Source organism: Otolemur garnettii, unplaced genomic scaffold (assembly GCF_000181295.1).
Source record: "Otolemur garnettii isolate 467f Iridium unplaced genomic scaffold, OtoGar3 scaffold00047, whole genome shotgun sequence".
NCBI lineage: Eukaryota > Metazoa > Chordata > Mammalia > Primates > Galagidae > Otolemur > Otolemur garnettii.
In genome coordinates this window covers 500215-523016 of record NW_003852442.1, presented here as the reverse complement: position 1 = coordinate 523016, position 22802 = coordinate 500215, and the positions used below count along the sequence as shown (strand labels likewise).

The following is a 22802-nucleotide window of genomic DNA, read 5'->3' as shown; positions in this document are numbered from 1 at the left end:
TAACCTCCTCCTAGGATCTCTCCTGGCTTGGATGTCTCACTTAACCTGCTCCACAGAAGCCACTGAAAATAAGGTCTGCATCTGCTCCTTCTCATCCCCCCCCACCACCGTTACCTTGGTTTTCTCAGAGATATTCAACTTAGCCTTCTAGTGACCAATATGGAAAAAAATCAGGTTTTCACAGCAAGCAGGTTCGGTCATAATGTCATGGTGTTTCCTTGTCAAACACTTCAGTTCCCTAAAAGAAGTCAGATAACAATGCACCTTCTGACAGATGCACTTCCAGTGGGATGATAGAGCCAGACATTCAAATTCCCCTAAAAGCTGAAAACAGGCAAAGAAACTTGTTTTCCTAACAAATGTTACTTTATACTTTCCTTCTCACATGCTCCCCATTCACTGAATCAGGCGGCCGTGCTGCTCTGACAGGTGTGCTGTCCTGGGTTTTGGAGCCAGACGTTCAACTTGGCCTCAGACCTTCTAATAGCTAAAGAATCGTGTTTCCACAGCAAGTGGGTTAGCGCTGAAAACAAGGGTATTTCCTTATCAAATACTTCAACTCACTAAAAGGAAACAGATAACAGGGCATCTTTTGACAAGTGTGCTACATTCGTGTCTTAGATCCACGTATTCAGCTTGGCCTTATAGCTGTAGATAGGGAAAAAAAAAATCACGTTTTTCCAGCATTAGGTCATAATGTAATGATTTTTGCTTGTCAAACACTGTGGTTCACTTAAAGAAGGCAGGTAATGATTCACCATCTGACAGCTCTGCCTCCATTTGTAGCGCAGAGCCAAATATTCAAGTTCCCTGAATAGCTACAAACAGGAAGAGAGGCATGGTTTCCTAACTAGTGCGTTTGTCCACATTGTCAAAGAGGCTCCTTCCTCGGTGCTTCTAGGGGTGACTCAGAGTTCTTTGGTCAAGGCTGTGAGTGGAAGTCTTTGGTGTGACAGTCAAGTGCTGGGAGCCAGCCTCCTAGCCAGCCTGGGCTCTCGGGCCACTCAGACCTCAGAGCTGGCTCTTTCTCACCCCCCACCCATCTGCTCTGTCCCCTCTCAGGCTATCCCAGCCTACTCAGCAGGCAGCCCAGCCCCTCTCTGCTCTCTACGTGGTCCTGTGCTTTATGTGGGCCTGTACATCATGATCCCAAATTGGTTTCCAGCCCAGACTCTCCTAGGAACTGCAGCCAGCAATTTCTACTGTCCACGTGACCGGTGTGACCCAGCAGGCACTTTGGGCTCTGGGCATCTGGGGGCCGTGCTGCACAAATGATGGCATAAGGGTGGGCAGTGGGGACCCAGGACCCTGAATGTGGATCCTGCACTGCCACAGGCACCCCTGCCCCCCTAGGCCTCCCACCCTTTGCTGGGACCGGCCAGCACTATGTTGGGAAAACCCAGAAGTCTTTCCAAAGCCGTGGAAGCGGTTCAGGACCAGATGTAACAGTTACCCCAGGGCCACACTGCAGTGGCAGCACAGGACACGGTACATTCTGCACAGGAGACCCCATTCTTCGCAGCCCACCCTAGGAGCTGTCACCGCTTTCCTGGTGCTGATGCCTCTCCAGGAAGGCCTCCCTTCCCGTCTCTACCCACCAGAAACTGGCCTTCTGCGACATAGTCCTAAAGTCTTTTCTGGGACTCTCCTGCCACAGGGGATGCTCTTGCCCTGCAGAACCTTGTGCCCTGCGTGGAGCTGTCCCCTCTGCCTGATGCCCAGTTGTTTAGGCCCTGGACTTATTCCTTCTCCTGGTGTACAGATTCTGAAGATTGAGTTCATGAATTATTCTTGTTTATAAGGCACTCTGCAGAGTGCACCTGTATGGAAAGCTGAGGCGGTCCAGTTGTTAAGATGGGCTTTCTCCGCCTCTGGATTACAGGCAAGCCCGCTGTGCTCCGCAGTCAGCTGTCTCTGCTCTCGGCAGCCCAGCTGCAAGGCTTGGAGTCAGGCTTATTTGTGTTTTTGATCAAAAGACTCATAAATGAGCCTGTAGTTTTTTTTTCTCCTTTCAGTTACAAAGTAAATCAGCGCCAAGGCGTTGCTTCTTTAAACTGCTTTTCTCTCTCGGCTGTGCATAAAGGGTGGTGGGAGGAAGAAGGCAGCGTGGCTGAGACCTGGTGGACAGGTGTGGAGGCCGACTCGCAGGCCACGGTGGGCAGCCACGGAGGAAGGAGCACTGTGAGGGCAGCCTGTGCCACAGAGCTCATCCTTGAGCCCTGAACTGTGAGTTTTCAACAATAACAAATATTCCCTGAGCTGCTCTCCCGGATCGGGCCCTGTTCTCGCCCTGGGAGTTTCACAGTGCAGAAAACAGATGAGGCTCGTGACTCTCAGGGAAGCTGGTATTAACGGGATATTTCCTGAGATTGTCCACCCTGGGCCGGGAAGTGGTGCTGTCAGCCACGGTAGCCTGACACTCAGAAACCAGAACACTTTGCCACATGCTCCGGATCAGAACCTCTCCCTGTAGACACTGCCTCATTTGAGCCAGCCCGGCCTAATGTGCCTGCACACAGCTTGCAGGCTTGCCTGCCCCCACTGCCCTCCTCACCTGTGACCCCGACAGCTTTGTCTTTATGGGGCAGTGCTCCCCCAAGAGTAGCTCCTGCACATGGCTGTGAAGCTGCTCTTGTCTGTGCCTGAGGGAAGACAGCCAGGATCTTCTGTGTTCACAGCAGAAGGATAATTCTCCCTCCCTGGAAACGACAGCACGTGGGTCCTATTTTGGTCATCAAATCAAAATGTTGGCACTTCAGGCCCCTTCGGAGAATTCAAGCACAAACACGGATGGTCTGTGACCCAGCACTTGTCAAAAGTCCTCTTGAGACATCTGGTTGGGGAGAGGCACCCCCACGGGCATATTAACTGTCATGTCTCATGTATCAGGGAGATCTTGTCTTCACCGAGCAGCAAGCTCCAGCCCGACAAACCTTGTACCAAACTGATTGAATGTGTGCCTTCAAAGTTTCAAAGAGTCATTTAAAGAAATGCCTGTTTTGGCATCCCTGTATCTTTCAGAACCTTGTTAGAGACCTTCTCATTACAATAATAAGCATCTTTTCTTATGAGGACCTTCTAGACAAATGCATTTCTAAATTCAGTATCTGGAAAAGTTACTCAGCAGGTGACTATGTCAAAATCAAAAGAGTTTTATGACCAAGGATCCTTTCCCTTTTTGCTTTGGCTGCCAGGAAACTCAACTGAGTTCATCGCCCAACTACAGTAAAGGGTTTGATTCCACAACCCTGAATGTTGCTCTAGGTCCATATTAAATAGGCATAAATCTATGTCTGAACAGCTACGTGGACACACCAACATCTGAAAGGACATCAACTATTCATAGCACCAAACAGCCAAAAATCCCTTCTGACCAAGCCAAGGTCACTCATCACTCAGCCCAGACAAGCGGATGTTAATCGAGAGCATTCGTGCCGGACTAGTCAAGTTCTGGTTTGGGTCCGTGAAAGTCCTGTGCCTCCTGATGTGAGAAGGAGGTTCTGAGCCTCAGGAAACCTGTTGCTATGCACCTCGCTGCTGGCTGCGTCTTGCTAGGTGCTGTGTGGCAGGCTCCAGGACATCATCAGGCACAGGGACTCACAGTCCAGGCTGAGCCAGCCCAGTGTGGTTCATGTTTCAAGTCCGGAAGGATGGACCAGCTGCTGATGGGAGCCACTGCCCTTCTAAGGCTGGTGACAGCAGGCTGGGGGAATGTGGGAGTGATCCCTGCCCCCCACCCGTACCCCAAGATGCTAAGGCTTTGCCATCCATCCTTGAACTTCCCAAAGCCATCCTCACCTTAGGGCCTGTGTGCCTGCTGTTCCCTGTGCCTGGAGGGCTCTTGAGTCTTCTCAAGGTTGGTTCTCCCTCCTGTCTCAGCTCCGAGATTTGCCTCCCCGACCTCCCAGTCCACAGAAGCCACCTCCCAGCCCTCTCAGGGGCATCCTGAGGTTGTCTCTGTATCATTTAGTGCAGCAGAAGCTCTTGCTTGGTTTTAAATGTTAATTGCACCTTCCCCTCTCCCCTGCCGCCTGCTGGACCGAGCATACTCCTTACGGTGTTCCTGGTGCCTGGACTTCTAGCCCCTTGCACAGTAACTGACTGACAGCAAGTGCTCAGTGTTTGGGGAATGAATGGAAGGTTGTAAAATCTCATACGGGCACTGAAGTTACAGTGCCTGGTTAGAATTTTAGCCTGGTTTCATTGATAAAAACTTCTGCCTAGGGCCTAAGACACGAATTGCAAAGTATAGTCACAGAGAGGTTTGTGGGACTTAAAGTCCCTGCCCCGGAGTGGTTAATACCCGCTCTCTGCAGCAACAGATCCCTTGGAGATTGAAACCCTGTTTCTCAAAGTCTGGGCACCTGCAGTGGATCTCGGTGCCTCCTGGTATGCAGAACAAAGCAAATACGTTGGGGTGCAATCTACAGTTTTGTTTTGTTTTTGCCCCCACTGTGTTTTGAAATACATTTAAACTAGTTGCCAGCGTTGAAAAATTGGAAGATTTCCCATAATGGATTTCAGTAGTCCTTAGAAACTCTACGACAGTGGTTCTCAACCTTCCTAATGCCACAACCCTTTAATACAGTTCCTCATGTGTGGTGACGCCCAACCATAAGATTATTCTCGTTGCTACTTCATAACTGTAATTTTGCTACTGTTATGAATTGTAATGTAAATATCTGATATGCAGGATGTATTTAGGTGACCCCTGTGAAAGGGTCGTTCGACCCCCAAAGGACTGCTGCAGGTTGAGGACCGCTGCTCTAGAAGATCTGATGCTGCTGGGCTTGTCTTCCCAAGTGGCAGCATCTGGCTGGCTCTGAGCAGGTTGTCTCTGCAGGCCCACTCACTCTTTGTCCTGCCGCTGGCCAGGCAGCTACGTGAGCTTTATGATTCTGCAGTGTGAGAGTGGCCATCACTTGCGCTACCAGGGGTACAGGATTACCTTTCCTTCCTGAAGGAAGAGGGTGGGGCTTGTCTCCCAGGCCCTGAGCCCACATGGTCACTTCACCATGTCATCCTGGCTCCGTGAGTGACCTGAGAGAGATGAGATCCCTGAGCTGAGGGAGTGGGAGGGGAGGGTGGACGCTGCCCTGCACAAGCCTGGGGCCTGTACTCTGCAGCCAGCAGTGCCCAGGACTGGCCCCCTGCTGCCCACTGTGCTTCCTCTCACTCTGTGCCTCTCCTGTGATTTTACCACCTCCTTCCTGAGCCCAGGGAGGAGGCGCTCGGCGCTCAGCCTCCTGGGGAAGGGTGAGTCACGCTCCCAGGTGCTGGAAGGCCCTGGGGAGCATCTGGCCAGCCCCCCTGAAAGCGCTTGGGGCTGGGTCAGAAATAGCCATGATCATGATCATCCAGCTTGATCTGGAACCTCCTGTGCTGTGGCAGATAGAGGGGCCTCTGGCCACGGGGAGGGTGTCAAGGTCCAGCATCTTGTTTCCATTTTCCCTGTGAATTGTTCTGGTTTGCTGACTGCACTGTTACGGTAATGAAGATGGAAGGGGAGTTACCTCCGTGCTCTTTCCTGACAAAACTGTAGTTATGGTGACATTTCCTTCACGGCAGTGTTCCCTGTGCCCACAACAGGGCACGGCGAGGGGTAGGCACTCTGTTAATAAGTGCTGCCTACAGAATATTTTTTTACTTAATTAGCAAGTGAACATTATCCTAATTGCATCACGCGCTGAATTCGTTATATCAAATTGTTAAAACTTATTTGCTACTTTATTATATTTAGATGTTTTTCTCCCCCTAGCTTATCAGGATTATAAATACTGTGGCAGTGAGCATTTTTCTCCATGTAACTGTTTTTTTGGGGGGAGGAGTTGAATTGTTTTCTTAGGATACATTCCAAGCCTTTGAATTCCTGAATCAGAGGAGAGGAAAGTAAGAAACTGCTTTTTAAAGCATCCCTTATCCCTGTTGCCAGCAGCATTTAAGATTATTAGTTTTACCAGAACTTGACCAGTATTTGGAGTATTCTTTTTATTTATTTTAATTAATTATTTTTTATTAAATCATAACATTGCACACTGATGCATTTATGGGGTTCAGGGTACTGCTTCAGTATACAATATGAAATGTTTACATTGAACTGAGTAACATCCATCACAATTATACCCATTTTGTAATAGTTTGAAATGTACTATTGCATCATGCACATTAGGTGAGGTCCCCCCAAATACCCTCCCTCCTCCCATATCCCCCCCACCCCTCCCCTTTCTCTCCTCTTCCCTTCTAATTTCTGAGCTATAGTTATGTTTTGCCATTCGTATGAGTGTGTAGATGGTTATATATTGATTTCATAATAGTATTAAGTACACTGGATACTTTTTTTTTCCATTCTTGAGATACTTTACTAAGAAGAATATGTTTCAGATCCATCCAGGTAAACATAAAAGATGTGAAGTCTCCATCTTTTTATGGCTGCATAGTATTCCATAGTGTATATATACCCCAATTTGTTAATCCATCTGTGGGTCGATGAGCACTTGGGCTGTTTCCATGTCTTGGCTATTATGAATTGGACTGCAATAAACATTCTGGCGCAAATGTCTTTGTTGTAAAAAAATTTTTGATCATCTGGGTATATACCTAGTAGAGGAATTGCAGGATCGAACAGTAGATCTACTGGAGTATTCTTTTTAAATTTTTGCTAGTTTAATAGTAAAAGATGGTACCTTATTCTTTAATTTGCCTGTCTGTGTGTGTGGTTATTAGCATGGGTTAAAGAATGATCTGGTTGTTATTCCTTTGTGTGTGTGCCTTACCTAGTGAGTGGTTTGTGTATCTGTTGGAATATAGATTTTTTAGAGTTGTGTGACTTCATAAAACAGATATGACTAACTCAATTTTCCTATTCTGCCAACATTTTCCTAATGTGTGGGTTTCCATTTTTATTACTAGACATGTTGGTGCAGGTGCCATACTGGGTCCTCAGGGAGTCTGAGAATGTGGCCATGGAGGGAACTTGGGCCCCCCATGGCCAGGGGACCCGGTTAGCCAAAGTACGCCCAGACTAGCCGCACTCTGCTCTCGATCTCAGCTCTGTAACGGCCTCCCTCTGGGCACATCAGAGCCCCTGTAGCTGTCCTGGCCTAGAAAGTTCTTTTGAGCTGAGGGTTCCGCTTCTCTTCTCTGCACTGAGGCTGGCTTTGTGGGGCCCCCCTGGACGTGTGCCTTCACCACTCCAGTGACCTTGAGCCAGCCATTCCCTCTTCCTTACTCAGGGCATTTAAAAATACCCCTGGCTGGGACATCTGAAGAAAATCTATAATGGATTGGTGAACATTAAGCTCTTAAGAGGCAGCAAATGCTATTCTGCTACCAAATTGTCCTCAGGAGGGACGACCAGTTCAGCAGTGTTGATGGCCGCCTCTGGGGGGTGTTGTCTGAGAGACGCGGGTCCGACAGGGAAGGGCTGAGGTTGGAGGTGTGCTCTTCTCCGAGGACTGACCCTCTGGGGGCTTTTACATCTTACCCATCTTCTGTCCCTCATATGGGGGAGGAAGGTCCCCAGTGCCCCGTGCACAAGCAGGCTGCAAATCTGTTTAGAAATGACAATTCTAACCTTCCCCTCTCTGCTCTGTGCAGCAAGACCCACATTGCCCAGGTGCCCCATCCTGCAGGCGCGTTTGTGACCTGGTCTGTTCACTTGAGTAGCAGGTGTGTGGCAGACGCTTAGTCAGGAGTCTGCACTGGGGACTAGGGTTGCTGCAGAGGTGGCCAGGGCGTAGTCCCCTGGGGTGTGTGTGGGCAAACTTCAGTGGGTAAACAGAGATACTTTTATATATCAGTAAAATAAGCAGAATTATAAATAAGTGAGTCAAACAAAATGCTGAGCGGGTGGTGCCAACAGCAGAATCAGTCATTAACTGTGTACGGGGGTGGAGTGAAGCTTCTCAGAAGATGTGGCACAGGGTAAGGGGCAAATAGAGTTTCATGGGGTACGGGGCAGGAAGGAGGGGGACAGGGAGAGGATCAGCCTGCGGAGTGAGGGCACAGAAACAGGAAGGGGAATGTCACTTCCATGGTGGCTTCAGCACAGGGGAGGGGCTGGCAGGAGCAGTGGGTCTGGATGGAGAAACGGTGCTCTGAAGCCATGGCAGGGTGGGAGATGAATGCTGCTATGGGACCCGGCTCTGACACCCAGGACAAGTCTGTGTCATGAGTGGAAGGACGGGTGATGAGAAAGGGGCCGGGAGCTGAGGTGTCTGTTGCTCAGCAGGGCGATTCTTCTGCAGCCACCGATTCCAACCACAGCAGGTGGGCAGGCACATCAACCCTGGTGCTCCTCTGTCCCAGCCCAGGATAGCCTTTTAGGTCTTGGCAAGGGCATCCGTCTGGTGGGCTGGACTGAGGAGGAGACCAGCAAGTGCAGCACTCCAGAGAAATCCTGATGGTTAGGGTTTGTTCACTTATCTAACAAGTATCTACCGAGTGCCAAGTGCGTGCCAAGTGTTCAACAGTAAAGCAGACCACAGGAGAAGGGTGGCCTGGACGGAGAGCTTCCCCGAGTCTGGAGCTGCAGATGTTATTCCCTTTGCAGGGAAGGTGCAACCTAATTGACTCATTTAAGTCAGGACTGCGGTGGCTGAGTTTCCCGTGTGAGGAGTGGTGCTGTCCTGCTGATACCTTTGTCCCTGTGTTTCCATCCCAGATGCCTTAGGGCCACGTGAGCTGCTCCAGAGGCTCCTTCCTGCTGACGCCCTAGCAGCCAGGCCCCTGGGCTCCCCTCCAGCATCCTCCCACAGCCCACCCGACCATGGAGGCTCCGGAGGTCCCCGTGGGCTCACTGATTGACTTTGGGCCTGAGCCCCCTGCCTCGCCTGCCCTGGAGACACTGCCCCCTGCGCTGCAGGATGGGGACGGCTCCCTGGGAGATGGCGCATCGGAGAGCGAGACCACAGAGTCGGCAGACAGCGAGAACGACATGGGCGAGTCGCCCTCACACCCGTCCTGGGACCAGGACCACCGCTCCTCCTCCAACGAGTCCTTCTCTTCAGGCCAGAGCACCGAGTCGGCCCAGGACGAGGAGACCCTGGCACTCCGGGAGTTCATGCGCAGCTACGTGGAAAAGATCTTCTCCGGAGGGTAAGGGGTGAGTGGGGTGAGCTCCAGGTCCGAGGGGACCCCCTTCCCTCTCACCAGGACACGCCTGGGCCAGGGCTTCCCTTTGCTCTGTGATGCCTCTCCCCCTGCCCCAGCGTGGGGCTGGGGAATTTTTAAAGAACACCTGAGCCTGGGCTCCATGCCGGCCCAAACACAACATTTAAACATATGCATGGTCCCTTCAGGGGCTCTGAAGGGCAGCTGTGCCAGGAACGACCAGGAAAGAGCTCGCCAAAGTGCTGGGCTCAAGCTGGCCGGTGCCAGGTGCGACTGCAGAGGGAGTGGCCCCTGTCCCTCACCCTTGCAGTCCAGCCAGCGCTGGGACACTGTGGGAGTGGCTCACCCATGTGCTGCACCTCTGTTTTCTTTCTAAAACTTTCTCCTCTGCTAGGCCCTTTGGGGAGGAGCAGCAGGATGAGACACGACTGTCACTGTACTCTCCACAGTGGCCTCTGTGTGGGCCATACGTGCTTGTTACAAAACAGAGAGAAAATCATTTCTAAAGTGCAGATCCGCTGGCAGTGCCCGTAGCTTAGTGGGTAGGGCACTGGCCACATACACTGAAGCTGGCAGTTTCGAATCCGGCCCAGCCCTGCTAAAACAACAATGACAACTGCAACAAAAAAATAGCCAGGCGCTGTGGCGGGCACCTGTAGTCCCAGCTACACAGGAGGCTGAGGCAGGAGGATCACCGGAGCCCAGGAGTTTGAGGTTGTTGTAAGCTTCTGATGAGACACTACCTGGGTAGAGGTCTTACTCTCCCTGGGTAGAGGTTGAGGTTGCTATGAGCTGTGATACCACAGCACTCTACCCAGGGTAACAGCTTGAGACTCTGTCTCAAAAAATAAAGCGCAGATCCCCTGTAATCCCCGTAGCTCTGTTTCTGGCACCCAGAGTTGCTCCAGAGTTTCGACTATGTGTTCCCAAACTGGGTCGCAGAAGGGGCTGTCTGTGCTGGTTTCTTCCCCTCACCGCTCTGACGACCTGCTGACACTTGTCTCATTGTTGCCAAGTCCAAGGGCAACTCCACATGTTTTGTGTCTGTGCCCCCCGAGCATCTCCAGGTGAGCTGCCGTCAGTGCTCCTTGTCTTGTCAGGCTGGGGGTTGGCTGGGAGGCTGTGATCACCTGCCGAAGTTAGCATAGGGACAGCGTAAGGAACAAGCTTCTGGGCACTGGACTCCTGTGACACTCATGGGCAGCTGTGTGCGGGGGACCCTTCCTCGCACCTCCTTACAGCCTTTCTGTCATGGCTCTCAAGGAGATAAATATAGAAGTGACAATGCAGGGCTGTGATGTGGACTGTGAGGTGGGACTCTGTGGACAGGCTGCCCATTAATATCTCAGCCCGTGGAAGTGGACCCCCCAGACACGGCCCAGCTGCATGGCTCACACGGGGACTGTTGGGCTCTCATCATTCATGGCAGCTCAGGAAGGACCGCAGGTCAGGCTGCTCAGACTGCTGTCCGTGGCCAGTCTCCTGGGAGCTCATTAGTAAACGCAGAGTCCTGGCCATGTACAGTGGCTCATGCCTGTAATCCTAGCACTCTGGGAGACCAAGGTGGACAGATTGCTTGAACTCAGGAGTTCAATACCAACCTAAGCAAGTGCAAGATCCCATCTCAACAAAAAACAGAAAAACTAACCAGGTGTTGTGGCGGGTATCTGTAGTCCCAGGTACTCAGGAGGCTGAGGCAGGAGGATCACTTGAGCCCAGGAGTTTGAGGTTGCTGTGAGCTATGATGATGCCGCAGCACTCTACCCAGGGAGAGTGAGATACTGTCTCAGAAAAAAAAAAAAAAAAAGGAATGTGGAGTCTTGGGCCCTGCCCAGCCCCACTGAGTCAGAATCTGCATTTCAGCAAGGGCTGTAGAGCATTCACGCACACATCAAAGGCTGAGAAGCACTGGCTGAAGGGCCAGTTTTCCAGTTTCATTAAAGCAACATGAATTGTTGCCTGTTAACCCACAAATCAAAGAGTTGGGACTGAGGCTCCTCCTCTGTCCAGGGTTGATTTTTGCCTTTTCCAGGCGTGCTGCTCACTCGGTGGAGTCCTGCCTCCGTTTTCCAGGTTCTTAGAAAAGGGGGGAACTATGTGCGAATCCAAATGTTTAACTGTCCAGAAGGCACTGATGCTGGATCTGAACATGTTTCGGCAGAGCAGCAGGTGTGGTGCCCTACGTATTTTGTTTGACCAATGTTGAAATTAGTCAGGTCTCCCTGAGCACACCCCAGTTAAAGAGAAGGGGGAGCCCCGACGTCTGCTGACGGCCAGGAAGGCTGAGCTAGACATGTCTTCAGAATCGTCCAGTGTTCACTGCACATGGCTGTCAAATTCACACAGTCATCTAGTGTCAGTATTTGGGATAAATGAGACCAAGATATTTTCTAAAAACTTTAAATACTGCTCAGCCCCTGTATCTGTGAGTAGGGTGCCAGCCACATACGCCAAAGCTGGCAGGTTGAAGCCCGGCCCAGGCCTGCTAAACAACGACAATAGCAACCAAAAATAGCCGGGTGTTGTGTGGGCACCTGTAGTCCCAGCTACTTGGGAGGCTGAGGCAAGAAAATCGCTTAAGCCCAAGAGTTGGAGGTTGCTGTGAGCTATGACGTCATGGCACTCTACCGAGGTCGACATCATGAGACTCTGTCTCAAAAAATAAATAAAAGAAAAAGAAAAACCTTAAATAAATGAAAATTGGGTAAGCCAATTGATCTTCGGTCTTCTGCTTGAGTCTTTAAGTTTGGAAAGTGTTGGCGCCTTCCAAAGAGGCTCAGAAGTGGTTTGCAATCAGGGGAGCATTTTATCTACCTTGGCGATGGTGACCGAGAGGCCGAGGGTCCCCCATCTCTGACCCTCATGCACAGAGCAGGGAATGGCTGGACAGGTGGGCAGCTTCACTCTGCACAGATGCAGAGGAACGAGCACCTGGCTTCAGTGCACTGGCTAAGACAGCAGAGTCGGGAATCCCTGAGTTCTGCATCTGATTCGGAAGGAAGCAGGGTGAGCTGGAGAGCCAAGGTCCGCACCTCTCTGAGCAGGGGCAGGAGGGTAAGAGACAAGAACGTGGGCTTTGGAAGCAGGAAGTCTGGATAGAACTCGGATTCACCACTCTCGAGCTGTTTCTCCTTCGCCAAGGCAGGCCCCTCATCTTTGAAATAAAAATAGCCTTTCCTCACGGGATTGCCGGAGGGCGAGGTGACCTGTCAGAGCTGTGCTTGGCAGCTGTGACGCTCCATAGTTCCTCTTCTTGGTTCTTCCCCTACTATAACCTTTCTATTTGCTTCACAAGACTGAAAGGTGTGTTGTTTTTTTTTTTTAGGGAGGACTTGGACCAGGAGGAGAAAGCCAAGTTTGGCGAGTACTGCAGCAGTGAGAACGGAAAAGGCCGGGAGTGGTTTGCTCGCTACGTCAGCGCCCAGGTGAGAAGGCGACCAGGAGGATCAGGAGGTGTGTGGCTCAGCCCTGCTGCGCCCTGTCCTCTCTCTGCGGAGCAGACGCAGATGCAGGGAAGTGACTGAAGAGAAAAAGGTCAAACCCATCCAAAGAGGTTCTGAAAGGACGGTGTAGAAAGCGGGGGAAATGGGAGATAACTCACTTGGGTGTCTCACTGCAAGGGAAAGAGAAGTGTATTAACACAGGTCAGAAAAGAATTAAATTTTATAACTAGCCAATGCACTCTTTTTTTTTTTTTCCTGTGGAGTGGCTTAAGTTCTTAATTTTTAAGTATTTTATCACAAATAATTTGTTTTTCATTGAAAAATTAGGAAGTGCAGAGATACTAAAGGGAAACTACCCATAAATCCCCAATCCAGAAGCAGCCAGGCTGTCATTTTGGGTTTTGCTCTCTGCACTTTTCCAAGTGTGGGTGAGTGTGTGAAGTGTCTGCACCCCGCGTGCCCTGCCAGCAAGGATGGTGTCACGTGCTGCCGGGCCTGGCGGGAAGGGAGGCTGGTGGGTCATGCAGGGCAGGCGAAGAGTTGGCTGCCCAGGTGGCCCATCCCAGCTGCACTTACGAATGTGGAGGGTGGAAAGCCTGCAGCCTCCCCAAGTGCCACGTGCCACCTGTCCCTTACTGTGTATCCGGCCTCTTTCTGGACAGCGCTGCAACTCCAAGTGTGTCTCAGAAGCAACCTTCTACCGCCTGGTGCAGTCTTTCGCAGTGGTGCTGTTCGAGTAAGTCTTGCAAGGCTCTCAGCCTTTGTCCTAAGGAGTCACTTTCCCCTTTCCCGCCTGTAATTACCCTGCTGCTGTGAGTAATGTCCACATGAGTCATCAGACCGAGATCGAGATCACTCTGATCCGCCCAGCATCAGCTAAAAGGGGAGCTGTGGCCAGCATCCCCGGGAGCAGAGCCAGCGGCCTCACCTGGCATAGAAAGGGAGGAAGGAGCAGCAGAGTATGAGAAGCTGCCCCTGCTGTCCTCAGGGACAGGCCCAGATCACCTGCTGTGCCTCCCCCTCCTGGGGGCAGGGGTTGGAGGACAAGCTCTCTCCATTTCCTGTTGTGAGGCATTTCAAACCTGACAGCTGCCCAGCCCTCCCTGGAATAAACACTTAATGATGTGTGGGGGACTGTGGCCTGCTTTCTGAGCACGAGTTGGGGACGGCTGGGGCTGTTATTAGGAAAGCTGTCAGCAGGCAGCTGGGGTGGTGGGTGGGGTCGTGGCTGTAAGCCTGAGATTTGGGACCAGCCCCACCTCCGCCTCTGTTCCCCTGTCAGATGAGGGAGCCGGACCCCCTGTTTCACAGGCCCCTTCTCAAGTGCATGGCTGCCCAGGGCGGAGACCCGCCTCACACCTGTAGGACTTGACTCTTGGCCAGTGACCAGTTCAGTTTGTGAAATGGAGGGGCACTTCTCTGGTTTGGGGAAGCTGAGCTGTGGCCCTGATGACCTGGAGCCTCCTCTACAGATAGGCAGGGGTCTGGGGGGAGGAGCCGTGATCTGGCTGCATCTGTGCCCCGCTCACCTCTGGAGGTCTCTGATTTCTCCTACTACCACCTCCCCATGTCGCCAGGCCCATTTCTGTCCTCCGGGGATGAAAAACTCTTCAAGGTAGTTGCTACCTAGAATCTTAACTCCCAGCTTCTTCCCGTCACTCACCTTTCTCAATTTCCCCTTGAACATGGGACAGATACTGGAAGAAAAAGACTAACCCAGGGGAGGATCCCTTTTCCCTGCTCTTGCTCAGAGTATTCCAAGTCCAGGGTCCATTTCCATCAGGGGTCTGGGCCTCAGAGCTGGCCAGAGGGAAGGAGGAGAAGCCGTCCTGAGAGAAGCTGGGGGAGCCCACGCCTTCAGCCAAGAGTTACAACCCTTAGGCCACATTCTCTCGTGCATTTAAAACGCCGCAACTTCCAGACAGGTGTAGAGATTTTCCTTACCCCCACTTTTGCAGAGATTGCACCTGTCATATGTGGTAACATACCTAATCCTTGATTTTTCTTTGAACTTTTCCTTAAATAAATATAATTGGGGGGGGGAGATAAATTCAACTCCCAACACTGCAAAACACACACAAAAATTTCCCATCCCTTTGTCCCTGAGCACATGTAATTTTGTAGAGTTGCAGAAACAAAGTAAAAAACCTTTTATTATTTTTTTAAATCTATTTTTTATTTATGAATTTTATAATTTTTAGCTTATTGGAATTTTTAGTTTTTACTTTTATCCAGTCTTTTATAGTGTTATTAGTAGTTGAGTTCTTTAAATTGATTTTGGAGGCGGGGGTTGTTGTTGCTGTTGAGACAGAGCATCAGTCTGTCGCCCTGGGTAGAGTGCCATAGCATCAGCTCACAGCAACCTCAAATGCTTAGACTCAAACAATCCTCCTGCCTAAGCCTCCTGAGTAGTTGGGACTTACAGGTAGGTATTTGCCCCAGTGCCAGGCTGACTTTTTTTTTAGTAGAGACGGGGTCTTGCTCTTGCTTAGGCTGGTTTTGAGCTCCTGAAGACAGGCAATCCACCTGCCTCAGCCTTCCAGAGTGCTCAGATTACAAATGTGAGCCACTGCACCAGCCTGATGAGATTATTTTTTAATGTTAAAAGATAAGAATGGCCCTTAATCCCACAGTCTACATCAGGCATCCTCTAACTACGGCCCACAGGCCACGTGCAGCCCGCCTAGGACATTTTTATCCGGCCCGTTGGGTGTTTTTGCCGCCACTACCTGTCCTGCTTAGCAGCCGACTCATCCCGGGGCCTGCAGTCCGGCCCTCCAACAGTCTGAGGGACAGTGGACTGGCCCCCTGTTTAAAAAGTTTGAGGACCCCTGGTCTATATCATTTCTGTTGACTTTTTAAAAATAATAATTATCTAAGATTCAAAATTAATCAGGAAGAAAAGTGTAAAGGGAGCAGGTTAGAAAGGCCTAAAATCTAAGGAAGGTCCTTTCCTGAAGACTAAGCTGGAGACCCTGGGATGGCCCAGCAGCCCCTGTCTTCATCTGCCCTCAGGGGCATCTGGGCGCTCCTGAGGCAGGAGAGCCAGGCTGGAGCAGTCCAGGAGCTGGTGGCTGCTGAGAAGCAAGGCAGAGCATATGGCCCGGGCCTGTCATGGGAAGTCCTGGCCCTGCTCTGAGCTGCATCGAACCTCTTAGTTTTTACTTTTAAAGTGGAAGAGGCTGGCGGAGAGACCGTGAGCTCCTTTCTGTCCAGAACCAGCCCCGTCCTCGGCCGCCTGCCTGTGGGTGGCTCAGCTGGTTGAACCCAGAGGGGTTATATTTGTTGTTCATCCTGTGGTGGCATCGTGGGAGCCAGGACCTAATTTAGGCCTATTCGTAAAGCAGTTTGAAGATGTCTGATGAATGTGCAGTGAGAAGGGGGCGTGGGGGAGGATTCTTCATCCAGCTGGGCCTCCTCTTATTCCAGGTGCTATCAGATGGATGACTTTGGGCCGGCCAAGAACCTCATGACCATGTGCTTCACTTACTACCACATCGGTAAGAGGCGGGCTCCACTCACGCGCAGGTCAGAGGGGGAACTCGGGACCGGCCAACCAATAATGCGGCCTCAGAGGAAGCTTTGTTCAGATCTGGGGCAAAAGTTCCAGGGCTCTCAGAGAACAGAGGAAGCAGGTGGATGCTATGGAGGGAGTGAGCAGAGAGCGGGAGGAGAGTGCGTGGTCCAGACCGTGGCTGTCCACAGCTCGAAGGAAAGCACAGACTGCTAGGAGATGAGACAATGCACCCACTAGGCATGACAGTCACTGTGCAGACAGGAATTGCTGACATCAGTCTAATGTTTTAGCAAAAACCACTTGGAGTTGGCTAAGGGAGGTGGGAGGGGCAGCCCCAATCCTAAGCTGCGGGGAGGCAAAGACAGCCTGTGAAGAGAGCAGGTTTTTCTTGATGCGGAGGCTGGGACAGGTCTTCCAGCTCATTGCATCAGAATGTTTTGGTACGTTGGAGCTTGAGGGCTCCCCATGTTGACCTTCTTGGCTTGCAGCCGCAGAGACTTACTTATCCGGGCCACTATCTCTGGAAGGTAGACTGGAGCTGGGGCAGGGTGGCACAAGCCTCCTCTCTCAGGACCCACATGCTCACTCTCCTGTGTCCCCTTCCTTCTGCAACCCTCTTCACCCTCTCCTCCCAATGGCCCATCCTCCCCACACCCTCATTTCAATCAGAAACAACTGATGGCTGTAACTAAGGGCCAGCCACGCCCTTCATCTCATGCCATAGGTTGCTCCGTCTGGTCAGGTGGAAGTCCCTCTTACAGTCTTTGGCCTCTCCTTTCCAGAGCCCCACTTGGCACTGCTTGCCTGAGATGTGTCTGTACACAGGGCCACTTTAGTTAGTAGAGGACAGTGCACCCGGCCTGTGGGGACACCTGAGGCTGTGGGTCTGCCACAGCCGAGCGAGGGAGTTCTGGTGCTGCCAAGGCTCCTTCTCCAGGCCACCCTCCTCCCACCACTGCCCCACGACCCATGTCCCACACCCACCTGTTCCAGGCCCAGTCAAGGGGGTATTGAGCCTGTCTAGAATCTTCCCTGTCCTCCTCGCCACTGAGAAAACTCCTTCCCCCTCCCCATCTGGCTATGCCTCCATTGCTGCAGTCAGGACACGTGTCACAGCCCCCAGCTCCCTTCCACACTCTGCTTCCTGGGGCTGGCCCCTCCTGCATCCTGGACGACTTCTTTGGACACAGCAAGTGCTTGGGAACACTTCTGGAGAGAGAAGAGGCTGCAGCCTTGTCCGTGGGGTTGAGTACTGTGGGTTTTGCTACCTGCAGCTGCCCCAGGATGTCAAGGGAGCTTACCTCCGTCCCTCTGTGGGTGGTTCTGTGTACACGTTCTTACTCTCTGCCCATCCTTCTTCCTTCCCCTCTTTCAAGGAAAACCACAGCTGCCCCCATCAGAAGCCAAGGAGAAGCCTGCAGGGAGTGTAGACTCCTACCTGAGGTCGGCCAACAGCTGGCTGGCAGAGAAGAAGGACATAGCCGAGCGGCTGCTGAAGAACACGTCGGCTCGGACAGAGAATGTGAAAGGCTTCTTCGGGGGGCTGGAAACCAAGCTGAAGGGCCCCCTGATCAGGAAAAATGAGTAAGTGTCACCTCATGGGGTCTCTGGGCCCCGTGTAGAGAGTGGCAGGGAGAACGCTGGCGTGAAAATGGGAGAACCACTCTCTGGGGCAGGAGCTGCTCCTGGACAGCACAGCCACGGGCCCAGCTTGGCTCTGGGGCCCCAGAGGTCACCACATGCAGGGCTAGTCCCTGAGGACAGAAGCCCCCCTTTCCTCCTCGCTCTAAGTGGGGTGGAGCTAAGTTTATGGAGCGGGGGCTGGCTGCAGGAGAAGACACTGTCCCCACAAACAGGTCCCTGTCAGAAATGTCAGGAGCCGTGTGGAGCGGGCATGTTAGGACCAGGTGTGGAGAAGCCAAGCCCTCCGCAGGAAGGGGGCACGGCAGCCAGAGGAGCCCACGGCAGGTGTGACTGCTGATGGCCTGGGCCCACCCGGTGACTGGGCTTTGTTCCTGCTCTGGTCTGGACAGTTTTAGATTCAAAGAAAATGACATTGAAGACCCTCAGCATCACCCTTCCTCCGTTGCAAACTCTGGAATTGACCAATAGAGCTTCCGTTTCAGAAAAATGTTTTTAGAGAAAACCACATGAAATGGGAGAGCCATTTCTCCAGGGCAGGAGCTGCCCCTGGAAAGCACAGCCACGTTCTTACGTGTCCTTAGAAATGTAAGAACATCGCCTTTGGTTTGAGAAAACGCCGGTGGGTCACATTTGTCCTTACTGTGATCTCCCCCACAGGGACGATGAGAGCAAGCCCAAGGAGAAGCAGCAGAGGACAGGTCAGTCCGTGCCCCCTTCTGTCCCTGTGGGGCTCCCTGGGGCCCAGCACCAGGCCCCAGAGAGGCTCAGACTAGCCCCCCACGAACCCCAACCGAACAAAGCAGGTCTGGGAACGTCTGGGGGCTTTGCTTCCCTCTTTGGGACATGGGAGAGTGGCCTTAAGGTGTGCCCAAGTGGCTCTCCGCCTCTGTGGTCCCTCCTTTCTTACTGAGTTTCTGTGGAAGAGCCACCTTCCCAAAGAGGGCATGAGAGCTCGATTCCTGGATCCTAGGGAAGTTAAGTGCAGTGTTGCTGAGGGCTAGCCATTCCATGGAACGTCCGGGAAGGCATCCATTGCTAGGGGGGTGCTTGCTGACACAGGGGAGATGCAAGGTCAGAGCTGCCCTCAGCTGCTCTCCTCCTGCTGCAGTGACCGTGTGCAGCCCAGAGGGCGAGAAGAAAGGGGACAAGATCTACCTGTACACGCACCTGAAGCAGCAGCCCATCTGGTAAGGCTGGGCCCCGTCGTCACCTCCCTACCCACAGGGCAGCAGCCCCTGCCCAAGGCTCTTCCAGCTGCTCAGTCTCTGTCTGCATAACGGTAACCCACACCCAGCCGAGCCAGAATAGAAAAGACGAAGGCCAGTGAGTGTGGGCAGGGATGTGGAGGAGTCGGAGACCCTCGCTCGCTGTTGGCAGGGCAGTGAAGTGAGGGGGCTGTGCAGTGAGGTGGCCACTGTGGCTCACTTAGGAGGCTGTGCAGCTCCTCACGAGGTTAAATAGAGTTACCCTGCAACCTGGCAGACCCACCCTCAGTCAGCACCCACAAAAGCTGCAACTGCCTCGACGGAACCTGTGCCCATGTCCCCAGCATCCTCGTACAACAGCGTGGAAGTGGAAACAGCCTGCATGGCCACCCAGTGCCGAGCGGATGAGCAGAGGGTGGGCTGTCCCTGCCTCGTCAGGAGCCCTGACACCTACACAGGGACAAGCCTTGAAAGCAGGGCGTGCACAGAAGGGGCCAGGCACAGCAGGTCTCATGCTGTCTGATTCCGTTTACATGAGATGTCCAGAACAGGCCAATTCCTAGAGACAAAGTACATTCGTGAGTGCCTGGGTGGGGGTGCAGAACAGGGGGTGACCACTACCAGGGGTGGGGTTTCTTCATGGGGTGACAGAAGCATTCTGGAAGTAGGTAGTAGGGGTGGCCACACATTAAAAATCCCTAAACTGTATACTTTGGAGGGTGAATTTTATCATATATGAGTTACATTCTAGTTAAGGTATTACATATATATCAAAAAATGAAGGTCATGGTTTGGCTTGGCGCCTGTGGCTCAAGCAGCTAAGGCGCCAGCCACATACACCTGAGCTGGCGGGTTCAAATCCAGCCTGACCCACCAAACAACAATGACGGCTGCAGCCAAAAAATAGCCAGGCGTTGTGGCGGGCGCCTGCAGTCCCAGCTACTTGGGAGGCAGAGGCAGGAGACTCGCTTGAGCCCAGGAGTTGGAGGTTGCTGTGAGCTGTGATGCCACGGCACTCTACCCAGGGGGACAGCTAGGCTCTGTCTCAAAAAAAAAAAAAAATGAAGGTCATGGTTATAATGTGACACCAGTGGTCAGGAGAGAGCTTGCCCATCATCCGGCTCTGTGGATGGTGGTCAGTGTAGCCTTAATGCCCCTGAATTCTCTTAACACCATGTTGTACCAACTCCTGGTGCCCAGGCGTTAGGCATGGCCTCCCCCAGGATCACGCTGTATTAGCAGTGGCCCTAACCCTAACCTTTAACAAAGCAGGGGTCATCTGAGGTGAAGACCATGCCCAGGAAATGCTACAGGGACCCAAAGGGCACAGAGCTGGGATGAGCTGTCAGGAAGACCCAGGAGGAGGCTGGACCCGAGCTGGTCCAGGCTCACACAGAAGCCTAGAAGGGGAGGAAGTGACCAGCTGTGTTCCACTTGTCCAGTGATTTGGCCCCACCCCTCTGGTCCTTGACCTTGTTGTAGTCTTACCCTCTGGAACATGGCTTGGCAAATGTCTCTGTAAAGGGCCAGATAATAAATATTTTAGAGTTTGTGGCCATATGGTCTCTGTTGCAGTCACACAGCTGTGCTGCTGCAGTGCAAATCCTCATCACTGATAGCAAACTGAATGAGCATGCCTGCGTGCCGATAAAGCTTTATTTACAGATGCAGGCAGAGGGCCAGCTTCAGCCCACACACAAGTTGGCCCCCCCACCCCTGCCCCGATCCTTTTCAAGAGGAAGTTTTCTTACTCATGGGTCCCTGGGCACATGTTAGTTCTCTCTGCACATGGCGCGTCCCTGCTGGGTTCCCATCTGTGTTACTAGGCCCAGTTCTAGAAAAGCACACCTCCGCAGGCCTCTGCTTCCTCCTGGGAGTCTCAGTGGACAAAGAAAGAAGCAGAAAATGACCTCCTTCTACATCATATAGGAGGGAGCTTCAGGTTTCACCTGCTGAATCCAGGGTTCCCGGCCCTGCATCCTGCCTGCACCCCTCTCCTGTTAGCACTCCCATCTGTGCCATCTCCCCTGAGAGAGCTGCAGGTGCTGGGAGCCCTGGCAAACATCTTTGTCTAGATAAAAGTCATATGCTCACTTTTTTTCCTCACCTCTACCTCTCTCAGACTTTTTTGAAGCTCATGCAGATGTGACAGACTCTACTCCTCCCCCCCGCCCCGCCCCGAGAACCTGAGCCTGGCGTCCTCCCCCAACCCCAGGGAGAGCCTCACCCGGCTCTGTCTTACAGGCACACACTGAGGTTCTGGAATGCGGCCTTTTTTGACGCTGTCCACTGTGAGAGGAGAAAGCGATCTCCCACTACCAGGTAGGAGCAAGTGTGGCCCCGGACCAGGGAGTGGCTTTAGTGTCCGGTTTCTGAAGAGGAGAGCGGAAGAGCAGCTGAGTCAACACACGTCTGTGTTTCCATCACCCCTCGTGGTCCCGTGCCCCGCAAGCTGCCTGGGGGGTCCTGGGGTGCACAGCTTCGTGGGTGGGGCGCTCAGCCTGCATGGGTGCTTTCTGTCTGGGCTCTGGCATGACTTGGCCTGACCCTCCTCAAAGTGCAGGCTCCCACAGAATGAGGCCATCAGGACCCCCTACCCCAGATTCACCCTGCTGTTCGCCGCACAAAATCAGAATCCCAGGGACACGGCCCTGCAACAGAGTCCAGGGATGTAGGGCTGGCCGCCACCGCAGGCTCTGCACCCGACAGCTAACCGCTTTGGGAAGCACAGCTAACCACTCTGCTCCCAGCTTCCACTTGGGGCTGCAGCTTCCCACTGCAGAAGCCTCCTTTGGGGACCGTCTTGAAAGGCACGCAGCAGCAGTGAGGGAGGGGCTCTCACCAACACCAGGGAGCCAGTGCCGGGTTCTCCCTCTGGCCGTAGCAGGAAGAGATGCTGTCTGCTGTGTGCAGCGCCTGGGCAGAAAGGGCACAGCGGCCCCTCCAGGGGGAGCCCCCAGTCCCATGACTTTGAAGCCTCCTTAATAAAGCGAAGCCCTCCCTATCTAATGCTGGGGATACCCCTGACCTTCCTCCCTGTCAGGAGAGCAAGCAGATGATCGCAGCTTGGGTAAAGCTCCTGCTGCCCGAGCTCAGGCGCATCTCACTGGAATCCTCCCAGGGGCAGCTACAACCCTCAGGGGGGTGGGGACTGCCTTGAGTCCCACAGCACCTGCCGTGGGCATGTTGTCCCAGGTGGCAGAGGGGGCCCAGGGAGCCGGTAAGACACAGAGACGCTGCCCGAGGACTCGGAAAGGAATTTTGTGCCCTGCCAGGAGACCAGAACAAAGGAGATGCTTAGATGCTTCTAGGCGAATGGGCTTTGCCTCTTTAGTTCTGAAGCTTCTAGGAAGTCAGTTGATTTCCAGTACCCTGTCTCACTCTGTCCCTCTCGCTTCTGCCTGGAATAACCCTCCTTCTGCTTGTTCTCTTTTTTCATCCACATATCTTGCATGACTTTGACATGTTCCTTTGTTTACCTGTTTCTGCTGCCGCTCCAGAGGGGATGCTGGAGAGGAGGAGGAGAAGAGGTGTGTGTGTCCACGTGACTTTGTTCCACTTCACAGGGCCACGGCAGGGCGAGCCGGACCTCGGGGGCAGCGCAGCTCGGGCAGCCAGTGGGGAGGGTGTCCCGGGGCAGCAAGGCCCACACCAAGGCAGGCTGGCCACTCAGGGGCCACCCTGGGGCTGGGCGGGTGGGAGCCCGCCAAGGCCAGAGCACTCTGGAATAGAAAATAAATATGCCACCCAGGGGTGGCACCTGTGGCTCAAAAGGCTAGGGCGCCGGTCCCATATGCCGGAGGTGGCGGGTTCAAACCCAGCCCCGGCCAAAAAACCAAAAAACAAAAATCATGATATTGGCTCGGCGCCTATGGCTCAACC

General features: G+C 52.9%; 1 protein-coding gene across 2 annotated transcripts in view; it reads left to right on the top strand.

Moving 5' to 3' along the window:
- The window catches only part of KIAA0513 (KIAA0513 ortholog), a 49198-nt gene that overhangs the window by 20161 nt on the left and 6235 nt on the right, over positions 1–22802 (top strand). For both annotated transcript variants that reach the window (XM_003791287.3, XM_023514138.1), the window contains exons 2-9: positions 8663–9096; positions 12437–12536; positions 13217–13290; positions 15984–16054; positions 17448–17655; positions 18373–18413; positions 18824–18902; positions 21165–21242. In XM_003791287.3, the coding sequence (XP_003791335.1) occupies positions 8768–9096; positions 12437–12536; positions 13217–13290; positions 15984–16054; positions 17448–17655; positions 18373–18413; positions 18824–18902; positions 21165–21242 (980 nt within the window). In that variant the 5' untranslated portion in view covers positions 8663–8767. The remainder of the gene's footprint in view (positions 1–8662; positions 9097–12436; positions 12537–13216; positions 13291–15983; positions 16055–17447; positions 17656–18372; positions 18414–18823; positions 18903–21164; positions 21243–22802) is intronic.